Source organism: Saccopteryx leptura, chromosome 5, assembly GCF_036850995.1.
Source record: "Saccopteryx leptura isolate mSacLep1 chromosome 5, mSacLep1_pri_phased_curated, whole genome shotgun sequence".
NCBI classification, from domain to species: domain Eukaryota; kingdom Metazoa; phylum Chordata; class Mammalia; order Chiroptera; family Emballonuridae; genus Saccopteryx; species Saccopteryx leptura.
This window is the reverse complement of record NC_089507.1, coordinates 63736409-63754314: the sequence shown is the minus strand read 5'-3', so window position 1 is coordinate 63754314 and position 17906 is coordinate 63736409. Positions and strand designations below refer to the sequence as shown.

The 17906-nt window shown below is 41.0% G+C and overlaps 1 protein-coding gene across 2 annotated transcripts in view; it reads right to left on the bottom strand.

Moving 5' to 3' along the window:
* The window catches only part of ENOPH1 (enolase-phosphatase 1), a 64442-nt gene that overhangs the window by 12015 nt on the left and 34521 nt on the right, over nucleotides 1-17906 (bottom strand). The window contains exons 2-3 of one of the 2 annotated variants that reach the window (XM_066385484.1): nucleotides 8293-8366; nucleotides 310-411 (exon numbers count right to left, since the gene is read on the bottom strand). In XM_066385484.1, the coding sequence (XP_066241581.1) occupies nucleotides 310-411; nucleotides 8293-8366 (176 nt within the window). The remainder of the gene's footprint in view (nucleotides 1-309; nucleotides 412-8292; nucleotides 8367-17906) is intronic. The other variant, XM_066385485.1, reaches the window with a different exon arrangement.

Here is a 17906-nt window from a genome sequence, read left to right as displayed (position 1 = left end):
AGAGCAGAATAGAGCATGTGAGAGTTGGATGGGTAGGAGGGCTGAGCCTCGTTTGAGCTGGGGAAGGGGTCTGGAGGCGAGGTGCGGGTGTGAGGGGTAGGAGCTCCAGGCTGGGCTCAGCCGGCGCTCATGCCAGGAGGCAGAAGAGAGTGGAGAATGAAGTGATGAGGTGCTATCACTTGGAGCCATTAATGAAAAATGCAAAAAGACAGCACAGAACCTTTTGCAAGGGCCTAAGCATAAGGCTCTAGCACCTTTATTTCTAAGACACTTGGGAATATAGAAGCAATGGCACAGTACTGTCCCGACCTGTTTTCTCAGGAGACTGACGTCCTGCTGGCACTCCTCTTCTTCCCAATGTGTCTGCAGATAATCTTTAACATTTTCTTTGATATAAGGAAATAAAATGTCCTGGTAAAAGGGTAGAAGAAAAAACCAAGAATTAGCTTTAGTCATCTGCATGAGATCAAGTTCTTCAACAATCTCACCTTAGCTAATTGTAGCAAATTAGCCACTGAAAATATGAAAATTGCAGCTGCAGATATATGAGTGAGACAAACAGAAACCAAGAAATAAATGAAGTAGATAAGAATCAGTAAACTATGGCCCCTGGAACATACCTGTTCTACCTTTTCTTTTTGTAAATGAAGTTTATTGGAGCACAGCCACCATCATAATTACATAGTATTGATGGCTACTTTGGGGATACAACAGCAGAGCTGAGTATTTATAACCAAGACCATATGGCCACAAAGTCCAAAAATTTACTATTCAGCCCTTTACAGAAAGTCCGCTGACTCCAGAACGAGATTGCTAGACCACAGGTCCTTGAGGGCTGGGACCAAGGATATGCTGCTATGTTGCTTGCAGCTGTAACCACAATGCACCCCACAGCACTCGGCACATGTACCTCACTCAAATATCCACTAAAAGGATGGTGTCCATGCGAGTGCTGTGCAGGAGGCGCGGTACAGAGTTGCAATTACTCACGGATGGATTTCGGGAAATTTATTATGATTAATAACAATAAAAAATAATCAAGGCAAAATCAAAAGTGGTTTGAACTTTTATGGGTAACCTAAAGTAGAATAAAGAAAAAGAATCAATGCAACAGTAAGCTACACAACATCACCAGATGAAAACACATCAGCCTAAGCTCCAGAGCAGGGGTCGGGAACCTTTCTGGCTGAGAGAGCCATGAACGCCACATATTTTAAAATGTAATTCCGTGAGAGCCATACAACAACCCGTGTACCTTATGCATTATCCAATAAAAATTTGGTGTTGTCCCGGAGGACAGCTGTGATTGACTCTAGCCACCCACAACCATGAACATGAGCAGTAGGAAATGAATGGATTGTAATACATGAGAATGTTTTATATTTTTAACATTATTTTATTAAAAATTTGTCTGCGAGCCAGATGTAGCCATCAAAAGAGCCACATCTGGCTCGCAAGCCATAGGTTCCAGACCCCTGCTCTAGAGTAGTAAATAGCTAGTTAAAGCAACAGACTAAGAAGAGAATTACGAGTACGTACAAATCCCACCAAACCCTGGAGGAACACAACACCACACTGGGAAGCAACAGCCTGGGCTCCAAAGTCGGCCACAGGCCTTGCACATCCACAGGAAGAATTCTCTAGCACCTCAGGGGTGGTCTAAAACTCTACCTATTTTATGGGAAAATTTTGGCTGGAGGCTGCATAACCTCTAGGAACAAAGAAAGGTCACCACATTCTGGAATAATTAACTAGGCCAGCAGTCAAGTGATGAGAACATCCTCCCTGGTTTCCAGAAGAACTACTGCAGGAGTCTCATCCCACCCTCAGTAAATGACTCAGTCATTCCTGCAGCCATTTTTTTCTGACTCTTATTGTTCATGTTCAACTGCATTCAAATTCATATATATATATATATATATATTTTTTTTTTTTAATTTTAGTGAGACGAGGGGAGGCAGAGACAGACTTCCGCATGTGCCCCGACCAGGATACACTCTGCAAGCCCACTAGGAGGTGATGCCATGCCCAGCTGGGGCCCTTGCTCCACTGCAACCGGAACCATTTTTTAGCACCTGAGGCAGAGGCCATGGAGCCATCCTTAGCACCAGGGGCCAACTTGCTCCAATTGAGCCATGGCTGCAGGAGGGGAGAGGGGAAGAGAGAGAGAGAGAGAGAGAGAGAAACAAGAGGGGTAAGATAGAGAAGCAGATGGGCACTTCTCCTGTGTGCCCTGGCCACGAATCAAACCCAGGACATCCACACACCAGGCTGACGCTCTACCACTGAGCCAACTGGCCAGGGCCCATATACTTTTTATATACTGTTCTTCCACAATGCATGACAAATGTTTTTTAAAAAAACACTTGATCACTATGATTCCACTTATTAGAATACTCTTGTAAGGCTGGTGGCCATCACTGTCATGGCCATGCAGGTTTACACTGGATTTGGGTAGATGGTAAAAGTGTGGTAAGGCACCAAAAAGTTGCAAAATTAATACTGATATTTTAGGAGGAAAGGTCAGGCTTTCTGTTCCGTCCTTTCCTTGGGGAGGGGAGGGAGAAGAATGTGGAAGCTTCCTGACCTACAAGGACAATGGGTCATTTAGTTTTAACTATAGAATAAAGGTTGTCTGAGGAGCTTCTTTTCCCTCTCAGTAAGAGACAGAATTTACATACTATCCTACATTGATTTTGGCTCTTTCTCCCTTCCTGGAATCCTGAGAGTAACATACCTCCAGGAAAAAGAGGGAAAATAGACACTAAAAGATTTGTAAATGTCTTTGATTGTATTACTTTGAAAGTTTTAATGTTCTTATGAAGCCCCTAAACAAATGTTATAAGCTCGTGTCATGATGTCATGCTCCCCCCAGACTGTTATGTGATCAAGGGTATATAACCAGCCTCTGAAATGCATTTAGTGCGCATGATTTGGATCTGCAATGCCCTGTGTTAGCCATATGCGGCTGGCATATTTAATAAATCTCCTTTCAATAAAACCCTTCAAAATTCATCTGGACTTTGTGTCTCTACGTAAACCTGCAGAAGTGAGGTACGAGTACTTTACAACAGTGGTCCCCAACCCCCGGGCCACGCAGACCGGTAGCGGTCCGTGGGCCATTTGGTACCGTCCGCAGAGAAAGAATAAATAACTTACATTATTTCCATTTTATTTATATTTAAGTCTGAACAATGTTTTATTTTAAAAAAATGACCAGATTCCCTGTTACATCCGTCTAAGACTCACTCTTGACGCTTGTCTCAGTCACGTGATACATTTATCCGTCTGTAAAGCCAGGAGCTACAGCCAGGGCCACTGTCAGAGCAGCCCTCTGGCCCATGCAGGTTCGCATTGGATTCGGACAGTTGGTAAAGAAACAACAGAGCCACAAACTGATGAGCCATAGTCTTTAATTCTAGGTTGCACCCGGCGGGCAAGTAAAAAATACACACTGGGCTCCAAAACCCAATCACATTCAGTGCTCACAAAGCCACTGACTTATCCAAGTGTAAAGCCAGGAGCCGCCATCATGGCCATTCACATGCAGGTTCCCACTGGATTCGGACAGTCGGTAAAGAAACAGCGGAGCCAAAAACTGGTGGGCCATAGTCTTTAATTCTAGCTCGCACCCGGCGGGCAAGTAAAAATACACACTGGGCTCCAAAACCCAGTCACATTCAGTGCTCACAAAGCTACTGACTTATCCGAGTTTCCTAGAATCAAAGGTTTCTAGCTCACCAGACTTATTCACCTCTGTTCCCCATCTCCTTCCTTATCCCATATACAAACTCTACACAAACTGGCATCTCACTCAGCACTCCGCCATCTTGGCTGCTTCTCCTGGCCTCCTCCACGTGGCCTTTCTCTGCTCTCCTCTGCTCTCTCTTCTAATGATAATTTCAGGAACCAAGAGCGCAAGTTCCCGTTCTACCCCTATTTTATAGTGTAGATTCACAACCTCTAATCCAATAAACAAAATAGGGAAGTCTCTAATACAAAGTCACTTCTCTGAGGCATGATTGGATTGTACCACCCCACATCAAAAAGGGTGGGAAAGGCTTAATCCCAAAACCAAGCCCCAGGCTACAAGGATTCTGCCTGCCCAGAGACACACATTAATATCACCTGGGCAACGGCCTCCACGTGGGCAACAGTTATCTTTTACAAAGTGAGCATAATACATTTTATCTGCCCAACAAACACCATCAGCCTCAGCAGGGTTCCCAAACCCCTCAGCACTCCCTCTTTTTTTCTAGACTTCCCAGCAAAACAAGCCAGGTCTAAATACCCCTTCTCAGGCAAACAATTGCAAACAATCACCCCTCCCCATGGAGAAGGCAATCTGCAGTATGCTGCCCTGAGGGCAAGCACCTGCAGCCTTCCATAGACTATACACATAGTGCACTATCCAAATACAAGCAAGCAAACTTAACACTTGTTTACCCAACAACTCTATAAGAAAGTGATATGTGCCTGACCAGGTGGTGGCACAGTAGATAGAGCGTTGGACTGGGATGTGGAGGACCCAGGTTCGAGACCTCAAGGTCGCCAGCTTGAGCGCAGGCTCATCTGGTTTGAGCAAGGCTCATCAGCTTGAGCCCAAGGGCACTGGCTTGAACAAGGAGTCACTCAGTCTGCTGCAGCCCCCCCCTCCCGTCAAGGCACATATGAGAAATCAATCAATGAACTAAGGAGCTGCAATGAAGAACTGATGTTTCTCATCTCTCTCTTCCTGTCTGTCTGTCCCTATCTGTCCCTCTCTCTGACTCTCTCTGTCTCTGCCCCCCCCTCAAAAAGTGATATGCAAAACAAGTCAGAAACTGTCAGTAATCCATGCAATGGGAAGATGATTTCTCTTAGGTTAAAAAGTTTTACATTCACTTGCAATTGTAACATATGTATCTTTTCAAGTGAAATGTGGCACTCTCAACAATTATTTCAGTGTCTACTATATACCAAGATATGCGAGTCCTAGAGTGGGGCATGGAGAAATGGACTGAAAAGATAAATAAATCACAGTCCCTATTCTCAATAAGTTTAACGTTGAGGTGGCAGGTTGTTGGGCAAACCAATGTGTTTCAAGTGTGTTTAGGTTTGCTTGCTTGTACTGGGGCAGCACCACGTGTGTGTAGTCTATGGAAGGCTGCGGGTGCCTGCCCTCAGGGTGGCAGGCCACAAATTGCCGACTGCCTGCTGCAGTGGGGAGGGGCGGCTGTTTGCCAGAGAGGGGCTATTTCCACCCCACCTGTTTTGCTGGAGAGTGCTGAGGCTGGTGGGGGCCTGTGGGTCCAGAGAATGAGTCTGTGTTGTGGAACTGAAGACTTGAGTAGAGTCGGGGCTTGGGAGCCCTGAGAAAAAGGGAAGCAGTTTTCCCTGCCTGTGTGCTTGTCCGCCATTACAAGGCTCTAATAAACAGAATGGCCCGCCATTTTCTGGCTCCACAGTTCCTTTACCGTCTGCCCAAATCCAATATGAACCTGCATCTGCGTGGCCATGGCCACTGGCCTTACACAGGTAAACAAAGACTTATACTGGGGTACAATGGGGAAGACTAACAGAGTATGAACAGAACACTGTGTGAACTCAGGGTATAACGGCTCTGCCACAGTCTTAGGAATAGTGAGTCTAAAAAACATGCTGTGAATGTAGATCCCAAGTATATAATTCAGAGTAGGTCTTCTTACATTATAAGAGAAATTCCACAATGAAGTTGAACTCAAGAAGTCAACTAGAATTCATTCACTCATTTATTTATCCAAATATTTACCTAATGTCCGATACAGGGCAGGCCCTGTGCTAAGAACTGGAAATATAACTATGAACAAAAACCGCACCGGACCACTAATCTCAAGGAGTAGAATCGGACCCTTTTAGGGGGTCCCGTAAGGGCAAACTATTTTTATAAGGACACTAAGTTATTTGCCTTTTTCAGTTCCATCTCTTCAGGACTATGTAATAGTTTTTCAGAGCCTATACAATGTGTGATATCACAAGAGATCCAATGCAGACAAGAGAATCCAGATGTCTTCAATAGCTAGACAGTGAAGAGGAATACAGAACATATGAAACAACGCCACTCTTCTAACCATGTTTTCCAAAACAAAAAACTTGTTTTGTGAAAACATAATTTACGTTAAAGTAATGAGATTTATTGTTGTTTAAAATAAATGAGTATTTTAAAATTACTGTTTTAACTTCTAATAAGGTAAATATTGGTCAGTGTAATCCACATAAATAAAAGTTCTTTGGTTCCTCAGTCATTTTTAAGAGTGTAATGGAGGCCCTGGCAGGTGGCTCAGTGGATCAAGTATTGGCCCAGTGTATGGACGTCCCAGGGTCGATTCCCAGTCAATCACACAGAAAAAGCAACCATCAGCTTCTCTACCCCTCCCCCTGCAGCCAGCGGCTGGATTAGTTTGAGCACGGCCCCAGGTGCTCAGGATAGCTCCACTGGATAGCCTCAGGCACTAAAAATAGCTCAGTACTCCAGCATTAGCCCCAGATTGGGTGCCAGGTAGATCCTGGTAGGGGTGCCTATGAGAGTCTGCCTCACCATCTCCCCTGCTGTCACCTAAAAAAATAAACAAACAAGAACAAGGGTGTAAAGGAATCCTGAAAACAAAAAGTCTGAGAACCACAAAGTGAACAGGATTAACACAGAGAGGACCAGAGGAGAGAACGTTCCACACAGAGAAAACCCTGTGGGAGGGAACGGTTCTAAGTAGTCACCTGATCTATGAAGCATTTAAATCAGAGATATAAGACACAGGTTTCCAAATATTCCCATACCACCTTGAGGTGTACAAAAGGCCCTGAAGGTAAGCAATCCTACTTCTTGCAAAGAGGGCTCACTAAATGTAATAATAAGAATGGGGTCCAATTCCTGAAGCTCCAGCATGTGCCAAACAGAGCACCCACCTTTTCTGATTAGTATTAACCAGAACCTGCCTTCAGCTCAGCTTTGTGGGGTGTAGGGAACATATTACAACCACAGATCCAAGCTTTCTCCCTCTCTTCCCTTTTGACGTCCTCCTCGTTACAAGCTTCTAGACCATTACATTTTCCTAAATACTAGTACAAGAGTGAACAAGGGCAAAAAGAGGTGTAAGAAGCTGGCAGAAAGCTGAGAGAGAATATGGTTAGGACACAGTTAATAGACCCATATAAACACAACTACACTGCTCACAAAAATTAGGAGATTTTTTATTGCTTCATGTTCATTTTGAAATGTCTGCTAATTTTTGTGAGTAGTATATGTGCTGTTTTAGTGTGTAGAGTGTTTCCCTAACTGACACAAAGGTTTGGAATCATAATTAGAATCTGTTAATATCTCAGAAGACCCAAGTCTAAGTTCAACTTAAACTGCACTCACAAATGAAAATATACAAGAAAGTTACTATGGCTTTTTTTTTTTTTAAATGGTAGGACTTAAGTATTTATCTCCCTCATAATATGTTATTCAAATTTCACCAGCCCTAGAAAACAGAAAGAAGTCATTCAATTTTGCTTGTTCTTATGTAGCATTCCAGCAAGTAATAGATCATTCAGCGGATTGTGAAGCATACAAACAGATCGGGCATATTTTTCAGCGTACTTGACAGAAGAGCCTCCTTTAAGCTCAATAAAAACTCATTCTTGATCTAAAACAAGAAAAATGAAGAGTTAAGATTGACAGCTTCCTTTTTCTGCATGAAAATCCTTTTACCCTACTGATATACTTCTGATTTTCTTTGAGTTTTCCCATCATGCCCAACATCGCGCCCCTCCCCACTTGCGCACTGTCATCTGCGGCAAACTGGCCCCTACTTGAGATTGCTACCTGAGAAGATGTTGTAAAAGGGAAGGCGCACTAGCCATTCCTTTCTAGGCATATACCACAGAGTAACTAACACATGCACAAAGGGCAAAGTAAGAAAATGTTTATTGTAGCACTGGGTATAAGCACAAAGTAACCAGAAACACATAATTATCAGCTAGAAAATAAACTGGGGGATATTCATACTCTAAACATTATAAAACAGTTAAACATGAATGTACCAAAATTATATTTGTCAATATAAATATAAATGCTAACATATAAATAAAACTCTAATACAAAATGGCTTATACTCGGGCCTCAGTTTTATCTGTAATGTTTTATCTCTGAGATCTGAAACAAACATAGTATCAAAAGTTAGCTTTATGGTGGGTGCATGGTCATTACAATACTTTTTCTTCTTGATATTTTAATTGTTTCACAATTAAAAAACAAGCAAGCTAACTTTGTTCCCTTATCCTACCTACACTTACTTGCCTTTTTCTCTTGGTCATCCTCCTCCAGTGTCCTGCCTCCATTCCCAATTTCCAAGCAACCAGAAATACTCCTGGGGGAAAACTGTTGGTTAGATTCAGGACCTCCTAGTAACTGAAGAGCTAAAGTACTAACCAGAAGTTATAAAAATGCACGCAGGTTCTAGACTGCTTTGTGCTTCACAAAGACTAATTTCCTACGTACACCTCTATTGGTACCAAGAATAATTCGTGAGATGAACTGTAAATGCTGAGATCCCAGTTTCCTGTGCTCTGTGGGACAGGAGATGAATACAGATTCTAGGCGGCAGGCCAGGGCAGGCCCCTATCTTTTACTAGCTGTGTTCAAGTAACTTACCTTTCTGAGTCTCAGTTTTCTCATCTGCTATATGTAAATAATATCAAGCAAAGACACTGTAGTAATTCAAGACAAATAGAAAGCACCTTCTATCACTTATTATATTCTCCAACACAGACAAATATATACACTGGGCAAGGATCACCTTTGACCTGAGTTTATTGGTAAATAATAGCAAAAAAGTTCCCAGGGGATAAAGCGAACCAACTCATTTACCAGATATTTACTGAAGATCTATTTAATGCCAGATAATTCTGATAATGGTAGTTATAAACCATAACCCCGCTCCTCAGAGAACGTGCAGAAACAAAAGGTGCAAGGTTCCTAACAATTCCAAACTTTTAGGAAAAACTTGAGAAGTTAGAGATTACTTTGGAATTCCTGTTCATCCAATTTGCCCCTTTCCTCTATAAGTAAACTTCTCTTCTGCACTGAGTAAACCCCAAACTAGGCAATGAAGCTAGAACTTACTTACACCTAGAATATCAATATCACCTGGGGGTGGCATGTTAGCAGACTGTTCTATTTTAGTGCCAAAGTATTACTGCATAACATAAAAGTATAGTTAACTACATTGTAAAGATTTGTCCAGCCTTTCAATATACATATTGAGCATATATTATGTAAATTAAGTAAAATTCCTTCACGTTGCTTATTTTAAAAAGCCAGTAATTATATCATGGTCTGAATGTGCTATGATACCATATAGGGAAGCTCTAAAAATAAACTTTTTAAAGCTGGTGTTTATTGCCCAACCCTGCCGCACTGAAAATGTTCAGGCTTTAAAAGTAATTCCACAAATAACTGTGATGGTAAACATTTTAACTTCAGTTATAATCCATTTATAGATAATTTCAGAATTCTATATATAGTACAAAAAATGCAGCTATGAACCTATGATTACAATTGTGTGCCTATTTTTAGTTCATCAGATACCTGAGGGGTTGTTGTGGTTTAGTAGTACATATAGCAAAAGGCTATAGAAATAAATGAGAGTAGAAGACAAGATGGCGATGGAGTAGGCGGACATACCAACTTCTACCTCCCAAAACCAAAGTGGATTACAAACTAATTTTAAGAACCATCATCTGGAAAAACCAACTTTGGACTAAACTAAGAGGACTCTTCAACCAAGGAACACAGAAGAAGCCACACTGAGACTGGTAGGAAAAGCGGAAACGCGGAGAGGGCTGCCCAGCTCCTCCGAGCGAACGGCAGCTGGGAGAGACTTGCGTGGCAGGAAGTGAGTTTAGCAGAGAGGGGAGGGTCCTAAGCCCCAGGAACAAAGCCCCAGCCTGCAGCTCCAGAGCCTAGAAGAGGTGTATGGACAGTATTTAGCTGGAAATAAGGCAGGATACTGTTTGTGAGAAAGACTGACTTCTCAGACCGAGGATTCTTCTTAAAGGGACCGCACAGAAAACCTCTCTCACAACCACTCACCTGGGGCTACAGGGGATGAGGAGAGGACTTGAGTAGCAGGAAGAGAGTGTAATCTAGGAGGCACAGGGAGAAACATTTTGAGAGACAGCCACCCTAACCCCTGGGACAAGTCACTCCCCAAACCTGAAGTGAATATTTCCCCTGGAAACAGCAATACCAGCAAAGGGAAGCAGGACACCAGCCAAACAAGGTCTCCTGTGGCACTCAGCACAGAGTTGCTTAGAAGGAGGGAGCTTTCGGGACTACAGTAGTCTTAGGGTCTGAGCTGCAGCGCCCCCACCCACATGGCTGAGGGCTAGCCTGAGGGCGGGCGGCGGCGGGACGCAGAAGTCCAGTTCTGTCGGAGAGGGCGGAAGCTGACTGGCCTCCACTGAGGCCCAGGTGTGAGCTCAGTCTTGCCCAGTTGGAGAGGAGGGGACGTTGGAAAGTGGTCAAGCCCAGCTGTGGGCCGCCTTCAATCCAGCCTGGAGAGGGGGGAAGAGCAGGAACCCCGGAAGAGATGGAGACCCGCCCTAAAGCAACGGCGTAGAAGCCCAGCCCAGCCCCGCCCTGCCCACGGAACCGAGGCTTGTGGCCTGACTTGGGAGCCAGCTCCTTCCGGCGGGTGGTGGAGCCAAAAGCCCAGAACAGGCGGAGTCCCGCTGAGCGTGGGCACGCAGTCCCACGGGCCTGTGGAGCCAAGGCTTGCAGTCGTCCCACGAGCAGGCTCCTCCTGCAAGGGCGAGCGAAAGCCTGGAATCAGGTGGAGACCCGCAGCTGAGCAAAGGTGCTCACCCCTGCCCTCAGGGCCCAGCATGACGCCACCCGCGGGGATGGGGCGAAGGCCAAGTCCACCTAGGCTTGTATACCGATCATGTGATCACAGCCACTCCCGTGAAGGAGAGGTGGAAACCACAGCAACAGCCCCAGTGGGCAGGCACCGGCAACGCCCATACCTGAACGCCCCAGGCAGCAACAGCAGAGGGGGTGGTGGGACTGCAGACAGACCACACATAGGGAACACAGAGGATACACCCAGTGGATTCCAGTGACCAAAACCTTCTTTTACACAGACAAAATGAAATGACAGCGAAATGCAACACAAATGAATCAAGAGAAATCCCTAGAAAAGAACCTGAATGAGTAAGATATAACCAAATTACCAGATGCAGAGTTTAAAATAACAATTGTTAGGATGCCCAAAGATATTAGAACAACAATAGATAGTCATTACGAACACCTAAATAGATAGCAAATATAAAAAAGGACATTGAAATAATAAAAAAGAATCAGTCAGAAATGACAAATACAATATCAGAAATGAAGAACACAATGGAAGGAATTAAAAGCAGATGGATGAAGCTGCGAATCGAATCAGCGAGTTAGAGGACAAGATAAATAAAGGCATGGAAGCAGAGCAGAAAAAAGAAAAGAGACTCAAAAAGTCTGAGGAAACTCTAAGAGAGCTCTGTGACAACATGAAGAGAAATAACATCCGCATCATAGGGGTTCCTGAAGAAGAAGAGAAAGAACAAGGGATAAAGACTTTGTTCAAACATATCATAGCTGAAAACTTCCATCAATTAAGGCAGGAAAACATCTCACAAGTTCAAGAAGCACAGAGAACTCCATTAAAGAGAAACCCGAAGAAATCTACACCAAGACATATCATAATTAAAATACCAAAGCAAAGTGATAAAGAGAAAATATTAAAAGCTGGTAGAGAAGAAAAGACTGTCATCTACAAAGGAGCCCCCATAAGGATGACTTCCGACTTCTCAACAGAAACACTTGAGGCCAGAAGGGAATGGCAAGAAATATTCAAAGTAATGCAAAACAAGAGCCTACAATCAAGACTACTTTATCCAGCAAGGCTATTGTTTAAAATTGAAGGAGAAATAAAAAGCTTTACAGACAAAAAAAAACTCAAGGAATTCACTACAACCAAACCAAGGCTGCAAGAAATATTAAGGGGCCTGTTGTAAACAGTTCAAAGGAGAAAAAGAATATAGCAAAAGAGGAATACAGTTTTAAAGAATAAAATGGCAATAAACAATTACATATCAATAATAACCTTAAATGTAAATGGATTAAATTGATCCGATCAAAAGACATAGGGTAGCTGCGTGAATAAGAAAACAGGACCCATACATATACTGTCTATAAGAGTCACACCTTAAAACAAAAGATGCACATAGACTGAAGATAAAAGGATGGAAAAAAATATTTCAAGCAAATGGAAATGAAAAAAAAGCTGGGGTAGCAATACTTATATCAGACAAAATGGACTTTAAAACAAAGACTATAGTTAGAGATAAAGAAGGTCAATACATAATGATAAAGGGAGCAATCCAACAGGAAAATATAACCGTTATAAATATCTACACACCTAATATAGGAGCACCTAAATATATCGTATATAAAGCAGACTTTGGTGGATTTAAAGGGCGAGATCAACAGCAATACTATAATAGTAGGGGATTTCAATACCCCACTAACATCATGAGATAGATCCTCAAGAAAGAAAATTAACAAAGAAACAGCAGACTTAAAGGACATACTAGATCAACTTAATTTAATAGATATCTTCAGAACCTTTTACCCTAAAGCAGCAGTATATACATTTTTTTCAAGTGCTCATGGTACATTCTCTAGGATAGACCACATGTTAGGGCACAAAAGCGACTTCTACAAATTTAAGAAGATTGAAATCGTTATCGAACACTTTCTCTGATCACAATGGCATGAAACTAGAAATCAACCACAACAGAAAAACTGAAAAATACTCAAACACTTGGAAACTAAACAGCATGTTGTTAAATAATGAATGGGTTAACAATGAGATCAAAGAAATTGAAAAATTCCTAGAAATAAATGATAACAAGTATACATCAACTCAAAATTTATGGGACACAGCAAAAGCAGTCCTGAGAGGGAAGTTCATAGCATTACAGGCATACCTCAAGAAGCTAGAAAAAGCTCAAATAAAAAATTTGACCCTGCATCTAAAAGAACTAGAAAAAGAACTAGTAAAGCCCAGAGCTAGTAGAAGGAAGGAAATAATAAAGATCAGAGCAGAAATAAATGACATAGAAGCTAAAGAAACAATACAGAGGATCAATGAAACCAGGAGCTGGTTCTTTGAAAAGATAAACTAGATTGATGAACCTTTAACCAGACTCACCAAGAAAAAAAGAGAGAGGACTCAAATAAATAAAATTAGAAATGAGAATGGAGAAGTAACAACTGACACAACATAAATACAAAATATTTTAAGAAAATACTATGAAGAACTGTATGCCAAAAAACTAGACAACCTAGATGAAATGGACAAATTCCTTGAATCATATAATCTTCCAAAAATTAATCTGGAAGAATCAGAAAACCTAAACAGACCAATTACAACAAATGAGATTGAAACAGTTATCAAAAAACTCCCAAAAAAGAAAAGTCCTGGGACTGATGGCTTCACAAGTGAATTCTACCAAATGTTCAAAGAAGAACTAACTCCCATCCTTCTCAAGCTATTTCAAAAAATTCAAGAGGAAGACTTCCAAGCTCCTTTTATGAGGCGAGTATAATTCTGAATCCAAAACCGGGCAAAGACAACACAAAGAAAGAAAATTATAGGCCAATATCCCTGATGAATTTAGATGCTAAAATCCTCAACAAAATATTAGCAAACCAGATCCAGCAATATATGAAAAAAATCATACACCATGATCAAGTGGGATTTATTCTTGGGAGACAAGGCTGGTACAATATTCACAAATCAATCAATGTGATTCATCACATAAACAAAAGGAAGGAGAAAAGCCACATGATAATATCAATAGATGTAGAAAAAGCATTTGATAAAATCCAGCACCGATTCATGATCAAAACTCTCAGCAAAGTGGGAATATAAGGAACATACCTCAACATGATAAAGGCCATCTATGAAAAACCCACAGCCAACATCATGCTCAATGGGCAAAAGTTAAAAGCAATCCCCTTAAGATCAGGAACAAGGCAGTGGTGCCCCCTTTCACCACTCTTATTCAACATAGTTCTGGAAGTCCTAGCCACAGCAATCAGACAAGAAAAACAAATAAAAGGCATCCAAATTGGAAAAGAAGAAGTAAAACTATCATTATTTGCAGATGATATGATAATGTATATATAAAACCCTAAAGTCTCAGTCAGAAAACTACTAGACCTGATAAATGAATTCAGCAAGGTGGCAGGATATAAAATTAATACTCAGAAATCAGAGGCATTTTTATACACTAACAATGAACTGTCAGAAAGAGAAATTAAGGAAGCAATCCCCTTTACCATTGCAACCAAAAAAATAAAGTACCTAGGTATAAATTTAACGAGTGAGATTAAAGACTTGTACTTGGAAAATTATAAAACATTGATAAAAGAAATCAGGGAAGATACAAACAAGTGGAAGCATATACTGTGCTCATGGTTAGGAAGAATAAACATCATTAAAATGTCTATATTACCCAAAGCAATTTATCATATAAATTCAATGCAATACCGATTAAAATACCAATGACTTACTTCAAAGATATAGAACACATATTCCAAAACTTTATATGGAACCAAAAGAGAACACGAATAGCCACAGCAATCTTGAAAAGGAAGAATAAAGTGGGAGGTATCACACTTCCAGATATCAAGTTTTACTACAAGGCCATTGTACTCAAAACAGCCTTATACTGGCATAAGAACAGGCATATAGATAAATGGAACAGAACAGAGAACCCAGAAATAAACCCATAGATCTATGGACAACTGATATTTGACAAAGGAGGTAAGAGCATACAATGGAGCAAAGACAGCCTCTTTAACAAATGGTGTTGGGAAAATTGGACAGCTACCTGCAAAAAAAATGAAACTAGACCAACTTACACCATTCACAAAAATAAACTCAAAATGGATAAAAGACTTGAATGTAAGCCGTGAAACCATAAGTATCTTAGAAGAAAACATAGGCAGTAAGCTCTCCGACATCTCTCGCAATATATTTGCCGATTTATCTCCACGGGCTAGTGAAATAAAAGACAGGATAAACAAATGGGACTATATCAAACTAAAAAGCTTCTGCACAGCTAAAGACAATACGAACAGAATAAAAAGAAAAACTACACGATGGGAGAATATATTTGACAATACATCTGATAAGGGGTTAATAACCAAAATTTATAAAGAACTTGTAAAACTCAATATCAGGAAGACAAACAATCCAATCAAAAATGTGAAAAAGAAATGAATAGACACTTCTCCAAAGAGGACATACAGATGGCCAATAGGCATATGAAAAAATGCTCAACATCACTAATCATTAGAGAAGTGCAAATTAAAACCACAATGAGATATCACCTCACACCAGTCAGAATGGCGCTCATCAACAAAACAACACAGAGTAAGTGCTGGAGAGGATGTGGAGAAAAGGGAACCCTCCTGCACTGCTGGTGGGAATGCAGACTGGTGCAGCCACTGTGGAAAACAATATGGAGATTTCTCAAGAAATTAAAAATCGAACTGCCTTTTGACCCAGCTATCCCACTTTTAGGAATATACCCCAAGAACACCATAGCACTGTTTGAAAAGAAGAAATGCACCCCCAGCAGCATTGTTCACAATAGCGAAGATATGGATACAGCCCAAGTATCCGTCAGTGGATGAGTGGATTAAGAAGCTTTGGTACATATATACTATGGAATACTACTCAGCCATAAGAAACGATGACATCAGATCATTTACAACAACATGGATGGACCTTGATAACATTATACTGAGCGAAATAAGTAAATCAGAAAAAAACTAAGAACTGTATGATTCCATACAAAGGTGGGATATAAAAATGAGACTCAGAGACATGGACAAGAGTGTGGGGGTTATGGGGAGGGGGGGAGGAGAGGGAGGGGGTTGGGGGAGGAGAGGGGCACAAAGAAAACCAGTTAGAAGGTGACAGAAAACAATTGGACTTTGGGTGATGGGAATGCAGCATAATCAAATGTCAAAATAACGTAGAGATGTTCTTTCTGAACATATGTACCCTGATTTATCAATGTCACTCCATTAAAATTAAAAAAAAAATCTCCCAATGAATGCATGAGTGGGTAGAAAAAAAATCAATGTTTATTTCTATCTTTCTCTTCCTCTCCCCCCTTTCTCTTTCTCTAAAATCAATCAATAAAAATATATTTAGAGAAATGTATGACATACTTCATCAGCATTAAATTTCTAACTTTGCCTTCATGGTTCTGTTGTTGTTGGACACAAGTCTTTAAAATGCTTCCAAAGCAGGGAGTCTCAATCTTAGCAACACTGACATTTTGACCTGGATAATTCTTAGGGAGGGATAGGGCACACAGGCTTTCCTGTGCATTGTAAGATATTTAGCAGCATTCCTCACCATTACCCCATTAGATGCCAGTAGAACCCCACCTTACTCCATTTGTAACAACCATGTTTCCAGACACAGCCACATAGACACTAGGGAAGGGGGGTAAAAAAATAAAAAATAAAACATAAAGAAATAAATGAGAGTATTTGTCTTCCAGGGCACTATGATTAAATTCTGCTAAATGCCAGAAGAGATGATGCAAGCAGCAATCTATTCTACTCTGTACAGTTCTATGGCAGCTTTCTGAAAGCACTCCATTTAGGGCCACAGAACTTCTGAAGATCTAATTAAAGAAGTTGCCTCATAAATGCTTAGAAGTCCAAATATGGATCTGTTTTATGATTAAGCAGTTATTTTAGTGGGAAAGTCATAGAATCAATAAAAATAAAATTGTTATAATATTTTCGTCTCCTGTGAAGAAATTGTGTATATAAAAAGGTAATGGGCCCTATGTTCAGTGCAGTGTTATTTACAATAGCCAAGATCTGGAAGTAGCTCACCATCCATCAGTAGGTGAGTGGATAAAAAAGCTATGGTAGGTCCTGGCCAGTTAGATCAGTCCGAGCAGTGGTTCACAGAGCCAAATATCAACAGTACAACGATTGAAATTTCTTTTGAGAGCCAAATTTTTTAAACTTAAACTATATAGGTAGGTACATTCCTTATCGAGGTAGCACTTGCACATGGTATTTTGTGGATGAGCCACACTTTGCCAACCACTGAGATAGAGCACTGTCCCAACTGCCAAGGTTGTGGGTTTGATCCCTGGTTATGGCACATAGAGGAAGCAACCTGATGAATGTACGTACAATACAACTAAGTGAAAACACAAATGAATGCTTCTCTCCCTCCCTCTCTCTCTCTCTCTCTCTCCCTGTCTCTCTAAAAGCAATAACAAACAAACAAAAAAAGCTGTGGTAGGTACATTTACACAATGGAATACTACTCAGCCATAAAAAAGGAGATGGAAATCTTACCTTTCCCGACAGCATGAATAGACCTGGAGAGCATTATGCTAAGCGAAATAAGCCAGTCAGAGAAAGATAGGTACCATATGAAATCACTTATATGTGGAATCTAATGAACAAAATAAACTAACAAAAAAAAAAACCAGACTCATAGATACAGAGAACACACTGACAGCTGTCAGAAAAGAGGGTAGTTGGGGAGCTTGGTGAAAAAGGTGAAAAGCTTAAGCAGAAACAAAATAAAACAAAACAAACACTCATAGGCACAGACAACAGTATGGTGATTATCAGAGGGAAAGGGGTTAGGGGAGGTAGAAGAGTTGGTATAGGGGGAATAAATGGTGATGGAGAGAGACTTGACTTGGGGTGGTGAACACACAATATATAGATGATGTATTGTATACAATGGTACTTTTGAAACCTATATAATTTTATTAACCAATGTCACCCCAATAAATTCAACAAT